This window comes from Danio aesculapii, chromosome 20 (genome assembly GCF_903798145.1).
Source record: "Danio aesculapii chromosome 20, fDanAes4.1, whole genome shotgun sequence".
Lineage (NCBI taxonomy): Eukaryota > Metazoa > Chordata > Actinopteri > Cypriniformes > Danionidae > Danio > Danio aesculapii.
The window spans coordinates 20776311-20789136 of NC_079454.1; the positions used below are offsets into that span (position 1 = coordinate 20776311).

Genomic DNA, 12826 nt, shown 5'->3' on the forward strand with positions numbered 1-12826 from the left:
ACATTTTAAGTGTTTGGAAGTAATATGCGTTTTCCTCCTGTAGAAAAACGTCATAAGAGCATTGTTTAGTGGCTCAATGTATTACTACAGTGTTTTTAAAAGTCTAAACACTTTATTGATATAGTGTACAGCCAAGCACATGTGGTCCGAACACAAACGAGTCGCAGGTAATAAAGTATCAAGCGTTTCTCCCAAAGTAAAGTCTGTCTGCCAGGTCTAAGCAAAGTGCCAGCAGGTGTCTGTAGCTCCGCTTACTCTCCGCCTCTTTGCCCTTGTTTGGTATCCCGCCGTGGGTGCGATGACATGCGAACAAAATGGCAACGGTTGGCCACGCCTAATTGTAGCTTCTTTTGCGCTCTTTAGAAACCTATGGGTGACGTCACGGGTACTACGTCCATATATTTTACAGTCTATGGGAAAAATACTAAATAAAAATGTGAATCACAAAATAGAGAAAACCGCAAATTTACAGATTTTTTTCCACAGTGTAGGTACAATTTGTTTATGTTTTAGATTAATATCCTTCTTGTTCACGTCCACGAGAAAGCGGGGGTTGTTGTAAGATTATCTAAACCAGCAAAACACTTACCAAAACCAGTGACGGGGGAGGGGCCTGCATGATAATGGGGACACACCGTCACCCCCCCACAGACACACACTTTGTGTGATCCCAGTGACTGTCACCCCCCCCCCCCCCCCCCCCCCCCCTTTGCCTAGAGCAGCAGTTCAGCTTGACCAAAACCCTTCCCTAAACCCAACCAATAGTTTTTTTCTTCAAAAGCAAACATAGGAAAATGTTCATCACAACATAGTATATTTCATCTCATAGTATAACATAGTATATTTCATCTCTTTTGAGGAATCGTGCTTCACCAGAATCATTTATGCCTTGACTATTTTATGAATTAAATTGTATTGTTTTAAGCAGCTTTCATTCCTTTCACTTATATTTTGTTGTGTTTGCTATTAATTTAAATGAATGAGTATGAATTAGGTATGGTCATGAAAAGTATTTTCCCCTTTTCTGCAAAACTATGGTACTTTATCAGACATCAGGGCACAGATGTGAAGTAAATTACCCCACACTCCCCCTAAATATTCTGCTCTCTCTCTCTTTCTCTCTCTCTCTCTCTCTCTCTCTCTCTCTCTCTCTCTCTCTCTCCCTCCTGACCACAAAAGAAAGAAATCATTGGGTTTCTCCACTTTTTTTTTAAACACTCCCTCCCCTTCCAGTAGTCTCCAAATAGGGGCACAGACTTTTAGGTTCCCAAACTTTGCTGCAAGAAGCGAAAAGAAGTTTAGGGCAGGCTGATTATGTGTGCTCCACTTCTCTGCCTCTGAATGGCAAAGCAGAGAACAGAGCTGTGAACGTTTTGACCAGATACATGGCTCTACCTTGTGACATGCCAGAAGATTCTGGTGAGTTCTGCAATTTTTTTTTTTTTTTGGGGGGGGGGGGGGGGGGGGGGGGGGCTTTGTGTGTTTTATTGTATTCATACTTTTTCCTTTATAAAACCAGACATAAGCACTGATGAAGCTAGTTTATCCATTTTGCATGCTTTCATGGTCTAAATATTAAACTGATCTCTGATTTGAGGGCATGACTCAATGCTTCAGTGATTTCTGGAAATATATCTTTATGACATTCTTTTAGTCTTGGCAATTGCTCTTTTCAGGGGGAGATGCAAGATGCACTAAAACGTATTCTCTTTGCCACTGCTATTTTTTTTATAATATCTCAATTTCTCAATTACATAAGTCAGAAATAAACCTAAATCTAGGAAAGCAAGTGTATACTTTTAATTCAACAAAAACGGTGGCATTTTTTGCATTAAACTTCCAAATGTTGCATGAGTTTTGGTTGAGCGCGATGAGTTCCAGACACTTGCCATTAATCTTGACTTTTTATTTGGGCATCAGGCTTTTTCATTATAATGGTACTACACTTCCTCGACTTTAAACTGGTTTTGGCATTTATTTTTAGGAATGACAGAATACTACTAAAAAGATGCCTGAAGCAATTGTAAAGGTCAAATGTACTGTTTGAACGGGCTTCCAACTCTATCGTTTAGATGTCTAATAAGTTTAATTGTTTTCTCTGTTGTAAAACATTAAAAGATCTGGACTGGCAGTGCAGATGATCATGTGCAGACGAAAATGTAATCAAAACCATTGTTCATTCACAGTGTTGATCAGTAAATCTGCTGGTTTAAGAATGATATGCGTCTTTGCAAAAGTTGCAATGTTTCTCATTCAGACTTAAAAAATGCTAAATGTGCTTCAGCATTTAATTCACAGTGATGAAAAAGATTCATTTATTTTCTCGAAATGTTTCAGGACTAAATGAGAAATAAATCCCTGCTTTCATCACTGCATGCACTGCAGAGCAGAAGTTCATTACAGGCTGTGTCGGTCTGCTGAGTTACAGATATTATCATTCCTCTATGGAGCACAAATGTCAATCAGCGAGCATGAACAACTAATTACTGCTGTGAAGAGGCAAAGATGCTCCTGATTATACTTGTTTAAATTGTTCTTAGTAAAAAAAGCTTGATAAACATTGATACAGGAATAATAAAATTTTTATTTTTATGAATGCATCCCCACCGTTAAATGAAGGTGACTGAAGATTTAATATTCTATTTTAATGCACAATAAATAAATAAATATATATATATATATATATATATATATATACAACACATTTTTAATTATAATAGTTTTAGTAACTCATTTCTAATAGCTGATTTCTTTTATCTTTGGCATGATGACAGTAAATTATATTTGACTAGATATTTTTCAAGACACTTCTACATTATACAGCTTAAAGTGATATTTAAAGGCTTAACTAGGTTAAATAGGTTAACTAGGCAGCTTAGTGTAATTAGGCAAGTTATTGTATATCGATGGCTTGTTCTGTAGACTATTGAAAAAATATATATCTTAAAGGGGCTAATAATTTTGACCTTAACATGTCTATTAAAAAATTTAAAAACTGCTTTTATTCTAGCCAAAATAAAACAAATAAAAAGACTTTCTCTAGAAGAAAAAATTTTATCAGACATACTGTGAAAATTCCCTTGCTCTGTTAAACATCATTTGGGAAATATATTTAAAAAAGAAAACAAATTCAAAAGGGGGCTAATAATTCTGACTTCAACTGTATATTTATAATTGTACTTATTTATTTATATTTCTTGAGGCAAAGTGTGGAAGAACCTAAATGTGCTAACCCCATGGAAAAAGAGCAGCCGTCTTCCCTCAAAGACAGATATCGCATTTCACACATTTCCAGATGTTGAGAGTGTTGGGACGGCCGGGAATTGACAGGGCACTGAAGAAAACTGCGTGAATTGTCAGTTCAGTCACATCTGGAGACTTGAGAGATGAGGCGATGAGTCCTCTCCATGATATTATAACAGCACTGCTGTTTTTTAGCAAAAAATTACTTGCAGAGCCAATGACAAAATTAACTGAATATGTAAGACTTGTCTTTCAGATATTATACATTTTTTAGCTTTTTATTTTTATTCAGATGTCAATCATTATCACATGCAAATATAGGTAGCGCCCATTGCATTGTCCAAGTGACAGTTTTTAGCAAAATATCCACCTCCCTATTTCCTTTTTCATTTTCAAAATATCCTCTCAGGTTATAATTTTAAGCTCAAGTCGAGCCTCCTTCAAGGACAGAAAGCCAAGTTTGTTTACCATTATCTATCACGACTGAATGAGTAGAAGTTGTAAAACAAAAATACAAAATTATCACACTTTTTCTTCTCTAAAATACTGCTAAAAATAATCCTCAACTTTGTTTTTTTTTAGTTAATTAGTCCCCTTTATGTTTTATTTTTTGCACTATACCTTTCGTGTAGTGTGTTAACTGTGAATGTTAAAGTTCTGCAGATTTTTGAAGACCAATAAATTGTTGTCTCTCAAAAAGAAATAACCAACTATGAACTCCCTGAAATGAGATGCCAGTATTTGCAGAATGATCTGACATGGCATAATTCTAAGCAAAATCTGTTCACAATCAAGTTCTTGTTGAGTTAGAGCATTTTGAAACAGCTCATCAAAACAAACTCCTAAACACTTTCAGGATGCTTTCACACCTTTGGATCGATTCTTTTGTTCCAAAACAGGGATTCAAATTGTTAGAATGTTGCTATTTGTTCTTGGTGCAGTTCGCTTTTATACGGCAAAGTTTCTAAATGGACCAAAATAGCTAAAACAAGTCACATGCGAGTGAACTCTTCTCACATTGGTCAGTGTTTCAGGGTTTATGACCAATGAAACACTGACCAATGTGGTTTCAGGGTTTATTTTGTAGAGTCCCTCTCAGCTGTCATGCGTCCTTACTTTAATTTTTGGCAATGAGCAATAAGACTTTACAAGCGAAAAGCTGCACTTTGAATGGTGACACCCACAGACATCATCACTAAATATAGGAGGTATCAGAGGTAAGACTTTCTCATACATAGCCGTTGGCTAGAATTATGCATTATAGGCTTTACATTATAGAGAGAAATAACAGATAAACCAAGACTGCAGTTCGGTCAATTTTCCTAACGGATAAACAGCTCTCGGTTATAAATCAGCATGCTTTCACTTTCGCATTTGACATGAAATGCACATTTACCGGTAGAAATGATGACATCCCGCACTACTCATAATTCTCTCTTCACATATGCCTATTACATAACCAAAAAACACTGTGATATAGCCTGATTCTTTAGTTCGTTGGATGGTTTTGCTTTCTCACTACAATCGATCTGCTCCACAGTTCGTTTCAATCGAGCCGAGACCACCTCATTCAGGTAATCTTGGGCCAATTGTTTTGGCGTGGATTCGAGTGCTATTGCTGGATTCAAATATTTTAAACAAACTAACTGAGGAAACGTGACAGGTTACGAAACAAAAGTCTATGTGTGAAAGAACCCTCATGCTACCATTGGTCTATTGTGTTTACCCAATTGGTGGCTGTTTAGAGAGTTCAACATCAGTGTGCTGTCAATCATCCTCTTTGAATTTCCTTTTGCCATAAAATAAAGAATGAAAAAGAACTTTACTTGAAATATATCACAGCCTTTATTAACACACTTTACTAGTTGTCCGTAAACTGTTTACCTTGATGCTTACAGCAAAACATCCAGCTCAAGTTAAGCTTGCGCAGATTTTTAGGTTGATCAGCTAATGTAATTTTTCCTACTATCACTGCCAATTGGAATTGAGGCTATAAAACTGACTTAAGCTGAAATTTTGACATGGAGTTTACATTTGGATTCTGATGAGAACTAATACTACGTATTAGACCAATCACAATCTCAAACACTGGGCCATCTGACCAATCAGAGTAGATTCTCTGAAGGCGGGGTTTAGGAAGACTGAATACTTGAACTAATCATTTCAGGCAATGAAATAAAGGAGTCAATGCCTAAATGTATTTTATGAGAAAATTACAGTTTGTTTTTGGCCTTGAATGAGTCTACCCCTTATGTAGGAGACCTCCAAAATGAAATACAATTGCACAATATGGGCACTTTAAGAGTTATACATCAAATGGAAAGCTTTTTAATATATACCATGTAAAAAACAAAACTCATTGCCATACAACATTAATCAACAGTACTGATTTAAAAAGGCAAAAAAAGGAGAGCGTGAGAGAGAGGTGGAGAGCCTAAGACTAAACAAACAGCTTCACTTCCTCAGAGGGGTCATGTGCTCCACCTCAGGGCCCTCACATAAATGAATGTGCAGGACGACCCCCTCCACGTGCTCCAGAAAACCCTGTAAAAGTGTGCTGCTTCATTTAGCTTTCACATAACAGCTGGCAGACAGTCTAGTTTAGCAAATGCAGTAACTGCTTTCATCCCCTGACCTCTTATTATCCTCATGTTTTAACAAGTGCTACAGGAAATTATGGGAGTATTTCTTTACTAGTTTAATATAACACCCCCCCCCCCCCCCACCCACCCCAAAAAAGCATTTGGACTCTTTAGATGCAATTCAAATGCCTTTAAAAAATATAACTAAACATAAAAGTGAGATTTTTTTTAAAGTTCCTCTCTCATGATATTTTAAGTGACGTTTTATGAACTAATTTCTCATCCGTAATCAGTAATAATCCAATCAGATTGATCCAAGCTTACAATAAATACACAGATTTTACCCTACTGTCTTATCTTTGTTTTGGTAGAATTCCCCCTTCCACCCCATCTCCTCCTTTACCTCCCTTTTCCGCTCTCAAGACCTACCTGATCTCGGACCCACTTCATATGCTTATTGACCAGGTGGGAGCCTTAAGCTCAATTATCTCCGAGCTCAGGGTTCTCGCCTGGGACAGCATGCCAAACCTGCTATTAAAGCCAAGCATTTCTAAGTGTGAACTTAGATACATTTAAGTCAAAGATGTGGTCTTGCAAACAGAGAGTAAATATTAGGGGATGCACCGAAAATAATATTCTTGGTCGAAGTCAAAAAATTCTGTATGCACTTAACCAAAAACAATTCAGACAACAATTTGGACAAAAACAACTTAAAATATTTTATAATATTTATATTTTATTTCATGAAATAATCTGATGTAATTTTGTACGTTTTATTAGCCTGCACAAACCGGATGTTACTGAGACTTTTTTCAGCATTTTAATGTACTTTAAACTGAAATGGCATATCTAGTATCTTTTGCGCATCATTTCCTAGTAGCAAACTAATGACATATTTATATATATATACTGTATATATATGAATGGCGGTCCTTCTGTTGACATCTCTCTCTCTCTCTCTCTCTCTCTCTCTCTCTCTCTCTCTCTCTCTCTCTCTCTCTCTATATATATATATATATATATATATATAGATGTCAACAGAAGGACCGCCATTCATAACATGGAAGCAAATGATCAGCCTTTGATTGAAGATTACCAAAACAATTCAGTGTTCAGTGGATTTACTGGCACAGATTAATAACCAGTTTTGCCATAACAGCACAGAGAAGTTATTGCAAGCAGGGACAAGTATAGAAATGGACTGTGTTGTTTTTGTATTATTATTTGACCAAACTTTACTTTTCAGGTGAGCATTTGCGATTCATGCATAACTGTATAAGTGTACATGAGTGGAATATTAAGCTATTTTAAACTTTGATCGCACCATGCATGTAAGCTCGTCAACAGTGCACTACACTGTTCTTACACCTTGATCAAACTACCGTTGCACGAGACATCCCATTGAAATGAATGGGATTCCGAGCACAGCGCTATATGCATCAGTTAAGTACCAGTTCAACCTTGCACGGTCATGATTGGAGGGAGAGTGAAACCAGTGCACTGAAAACTGCTGGGCTGTACGGTGCATCCCTAGTAAATATACAGTTGTGATACACTTTTTTTGTTAGAAAGTTCATATGTCAGTGTCACGCACATCCAAGTGCATACTCTGTCCTGACTGGTCACATGGCTCAGTGTTGTGATTGGTCAATCTCTAATAATGCATTTCTGAAACTAAACAACATTCCTAAAACGTTTAACAGTCTGAATTTGGGCATGTTCTCAAAGAACAAGATCTGAGCTTTTGTTTATTTTGTCCACAGATGAGTTCAGAGTTTTGCAACAGTGGTGATTGTGTGGAAAATCTCTGTCCAGTTTTGCACGGCTAAAGAGGGACCTTATATTTACCATCACTTGGGTTCTTCTGTTCCATCACTCGCTAAATTCTGGTCATGATGAAGCTGTGCTGGACACATTTCTCATGGCTTTTCACACTGCTAGCGATGCCAGTTTACAGTCAGAGCGGTGATGATGGAGAAGTGGGATCCGGTGACGTTTCTGGGCCTTTGGTCAATGGCAGCTCCTCAGCCTCAATCCTCCATACGGTCGGTGACGAGCCAGACAAGAACAGGCCGCTTTTTCAGACTCTTCCAGAGACGGAAAGCGGCGACTGTAATGTCAATTTCCACACCAGCCAAGTCATGTCACGGCGGTTACGAGCTTTTAGAGAAGATGTTTCATATCTGAAGGCCCTCCAGCATGGGAACCAGGCAGTGATGGAGAATCTGGTCCAGTTTGTAGGAGCAGAAATGGGGGATCAGCGATATGAGGAGGTGATCCAAGAGAACATTGTCGGGATAAGGGAGGATCATGGGAGCTGTGGGAGTGTGGTGACGAAAGCAGCAGAGGAGATGGAGAATCAGTTGGAAGGAGACGCTCAGGCCACTTTGGCTGGAATTCAGAAGTGAGGGGAGTTTAATCTTAATAGGACAGTCAGTTGCTCTAATATTCAAGGCGAAGGTCAAAGGTTATTTAACTGTTATTTAACTATTCAACTGTCACACACATTGAAAATGATATTTGACATATAGTATGCCTATTATTTAAGGTTTGTCAAGATAAATTATGGTTTAGACATTTTTAATGTACTGAAAAATGTCCCTTACTGTACATTGTCAGTGGTTCCCAACTTTTTTTTTTACCTGAGACCCCCTTTTCCCCAAAAATATTGTAAGGGCCTTGAAAGGTAACATTTAATGATATTATCGCTCATAAAAGTTTGCAGTAAGGATGACAAAAAATGTAGTTTTCAAACAAACAGTATGTTTATTACTATATCTTGTTAGGTTTATGCACAAATAATAGCCTAATGTAAAATATAAAAGGAAAACATAAGTGGGCCATTTGTAACTGAAAAATGTAAGCCTTTGACCTTTAAATAGACCCTACAAATAGGCCCTGTATGTTAGTTGCCAATTAGTTGCTAATTTTTTAATTAAAAAAAAAAAGTTTCTTGTCAGTCACTGTGATGCTCCTCATCTTATTTTGGGTGTCAATTCTTTTGCAAAAAATGCTCTGGGCTTGTAGTGGTATTTGGGATGAGTCGTCTGCAGTTGTCTTATAAATTTGTATGGCCTCATGCAATCATTAGCAAGAACTTTGGTGGAGATAAATACACTGTGGCTGGGTCTGGGACTCTTTGCTTAGAAAAAATTGAATAATAGTTCAGGTAACTATCTTGGTATTTCCTGCGTTTCGTGTTTCCAGTATTGCTAGCGCTGCGACACAAAATGTTAAGAGCTTCCTCACCTGGGTCCAGTATGCTTTGGTCATTAGTATTAGCTGCTGAATGCGAATCAGTGAGATTCTGTCTTTTTTGTGGAGAACGAATTACAAATATTTCCTTTTTTTGGTCAGCCAGGGAATGAAATGAACTAGGGCAACATGATCGTTCTCCTAATTCTCCACAGCTAAAAAACTTTTAAAATATGACACGACCCTCCACAGAGCTTGCCAGGGCCAGGACCCCCCTGTTAGTAACCGCTGCATTATAGATACACTGATATCATAATGATTGACATGAAAAACTCTATATTTTGTTTTAAAATACTATGTATCCCAAATATTTTTAAAATGTAAAAAATATATTAAAATATTACATTATATTAAGATTTTTAAATTTAATTTAATTTTTATTTTAATTTTTCCAAATAAATATTGCATATAATGCTTATGACTCATAGTTTAGTGGTTCTTAAACTGTGGTACATGCAACATATATTGCAAAATTTATTAAAAATGATTTATAAATGAATATGATGACATATAGACTATATTTATGAGGTCCAAGCAACATATCCAGGTTTTGACGAATAGGCTACTATATGTTAATGTTTTACAATTAAGTACAGGAGGTTTATTTTTGGTACTTTTTAAGAACAGTAGCCTACCATTTTTAAGTAGCTTTAAAAAGCACATTTTTATTTAAACGTTGACATTTTATTTTGTTTGTTTGTTTGTTTGTTTGTTTGTTTTTAACTTTGCGCACAGTACACTGTTAATGTTCCAACTATTTATACTGTTTAAAGTGTCTGACAATAATAAATATTCTTAATAATAGGAATTAATCAGCCTTGTTTTTAAACTGTGCAGAGCTGTAACTGCTTCATTTGGCCTACTACGCTACTGGATTTCAATACTGGTCATTATGGTGGTACTTGGAGAGACAATTTTCTTCTCAGGTGGTACTTGATGAAAAAACTTTAAGAACCGCTGTCATAGTTTATGTTCAGTTAGACAATACTATTCATTTTTAGAACATTTTAATTCAATAATGATTTATATTTCTAAAATTCGGCGACGCAGTTGCTCAGCGGTTAGCACTGTTGCCTCACCACAAGAAGGACGTCTGTTCGAGTTCCAGCTGGGCCAGTTGGCATTTCTGTGTGGAGTTAGCATGTTCTCCCCATTTTGGCATGGGTTTCCTCCCACGGTCCAAAGACATGCAGTATAGGTGAACTGAATAAGCTAAAGTAGCCGTAGTGTATGTGTGTGAATTAGTGTATATGGGTGTTTCCCAATACTGGGTTGCAGCTGGAAGGGCATCTGCTGTGTAAAATATATGCTGAATAAGTTGGAGGTTCATTCAGCTGTGGTGACCCTGATAAATAAACAGACTAAGCTGAAGGAAAATCAATGATTTATATATCTAAAATGTTTTAAATCTAAAGTACGATATCTAAAATTGTATTCATTTATTAATAAATTTTTGTAATATAAACATACTGTATTTTATTTTGTATTTAATTCATACATTTTATATACATTTATTTATTATTTATATACATTTTCTTCCCAGTAAATACCTTATTATTGCAGCTTAAGTGTCATGGCTGCATACATAAAATAACATTTTCAAGTTAAAAGGCAGTGAATAACAAAAAATAAAAATGGAGGGCCTCAAACAAGCCACAGTGATGCTGCGTATATTCTGGTTTTTAGTTTTCCATCACCAGCCTGGACAGCAGGAAGGAATGTAAATTTCAGCCCCTGTGAGGCCCCTGGTTTAAAAAATACTAAGAGGCCCCTGTTCATTTCCTTCTTTCCCTTCTGTTTCTTGCTCTCCTGCATGCTCTCTCTCTCTCTCTCTCTCTCTCTCTCTCCCTCTCTCTCTCTCTCTCTCTCTCTCTCTCTCTGTCCTGGATATTTTCTGATATATTGTTTTTTCTTCTTTATGTTTTTAAGAATAAAAGAAGAGTCTCTTGCCTTTGAAGAACTGTTGCGTGCCGCGTCGGACATTGCCACTCGACTGGAGAGCACATCACGAGCCCTGCATGTGGAGATGATGGAACAGCTGAGGAAGAACACCAGACAGCCACGCTGAGCTAAATGAAGCCATCCGACCTGGAAAAATACAATAAAAGTGTTATATGGCATGTCACAACCATATTTATGCATAATGTTTTAATAGCAATGCTGTCACCTTAAAGAATCCCCTGCATGAATGTTTCTAAATTATGTCCAGCAGGCACAAGACGTAAACATGACCTCAGATTGAAGTTACACCCCCACGTCGTGGGGATGTTGCATATTGTTTGGAAATGATAATTGGGTTGACGTCAGAACCCAACGTCAGGCCAACAATAATGCGCAACGTCCAACCTAAAATCATTGGACATTGGACGTCATGTGCCTGCTGGGTGTTAACTAGAGGTCAAAAGCCAGAGGATTAAAAAAAGTTAAATACATTTAAAAGTCTCTTTTGCTCTCTAATAGTAGTTATTAAAAAATAAATAAATAATAAAATAAATATAAGCAGTAATTTTGTGAAATATTGTCTCAATTAAAAAAAAAAAAGTAATGTCATTTACGTGATCTTTAAAAAATAATTAAAATGTCATGCTTTTTTACTTAATAAATATTTTTGATTATTATCAACAGTAAAAAATGTTGTGGTGCCTAATATATTTGTAGAACGTAGTATTCAAAGAAGGTACTCTGTCAAACCCAAAAAGTTAAGGTAACTCAAATCGTTTGAGGAAACCATTCATTCATTCATTTTCTTTTCAGCTTAGTCCCTTTATTAATCTGGGGTCGCCACAGCAGAATGAACTGCCAACTTATCCAGCACATGTTTTATACAGCGCATGCCCTTCCAGCCGTACATCCATACACACTCCATACACACTCATTCACACACATACACTACGGACAATTTAGCCTACCCAATTCACCTATACCACATGTCTTTGGACTGTGGGGGAAACCGGAGCACCCAGAGGTAACCCACGCGAACGCAGGGAGAACATGCAAACTCCACACAGAAACGCCAACTCACCCAGCCGAGGCTCGAACCAGCAACCTTCCTGCTGTGAGGCAACAGTAGCTACTGCGCCACTGCGTCGCCCTTGAGGAAATCAATTGCAACAAACCATTTAAGTTCAAAAACTAATCCTAATGAGTAATGTGAACTGAATCCATTTGAGTAAATGAAGCAATTTAAGCACAGTAAAACCCAATAAATGAATAGAATTTAAACCAACTAAGTACTGTAAAACCCAGTAAGTTAAGGCAACTCAAACCGTTTGAAGAAATCGATTGCTACAAATCATTTAGTTCAAAAACGAATCTATAAGAGTACTGTGAACTTACTCCATTTAAGTTGAAGTAATGAGGTATTTAATTAACACATACTTCAACACTATGTTCAAAACTCTTTTTTTAATGAGTAGAATTAACTTTCAGTCAATTTTGAGTTAACTACACTCATTTCGTTTGATAAAGTTGAGTGTTGGGTTTTACAGTGTAATGTTAAAAAATATATTTAAGTAGTTTATGTTTTATTCAAATAAATGCTATCAAAGAAGCCAGAAACGTAGACTGTTTTCATGTCATATGAAGCAGAAAAACATAATTTCACAATGATACCATTTTATTGTATTTTTTGTTGAACAAATAAAGCCCTGTTGAGCTGAAAGGACTTCATTCCAACACATAAAATGAGTTTTTTCAATTTTCTCATACTTTTGACCGGAATTTACAGTATTAACGTCATCTCCTCT

The 12826-nt window shown here is 36.7% G+C and overlaps 1 protein-coding gene across 1 annotated transcript; it reads left to right on the forward strand.

The window, feature by feature from the left end:
- Window positions 1-1223: 1223 nt before the first annotated feature.
- Window positions 1224-12741, forward strand: si:ch211-142k18.1 (uncharacterized). Its single transcript, XM_056445520.1, has 3 exons — window positions 1224-1419; window positions 7589-8229; window positions 11010-12741. Exons 2-3 carry the CDS (start codon window positions 7718-7720, stop codon window positions 11146-11148), a joined length of 651 nt encoding a protein of 216 aa, XP_056301495.1. The 5' UTR covers window positions 1224-1419; window positions 7589-7717; the 3' UTR covers window positions 11149-12741.
- Window positions 12742-12826: the final 85 nt, after the last annotated feature.

Bases quoted from the DNA above. Each gene is read 5' to 3' on its own strand.
- si:ch211-142k18.1 (XM_056445520.1), top strand. From the start codon at position 7,718: ATGATGAAGCTGTGCTGGACACATTTCTCATGGCTTTTCACACTGCTA. The intron at 8,230-11,009 runs GTGAGGGGAGTT...TATGTTTTTAAG, and splicing joins ACTTTGGCTGGAATTCAGAA to AATAAAAGAAGAGTCTCTTG.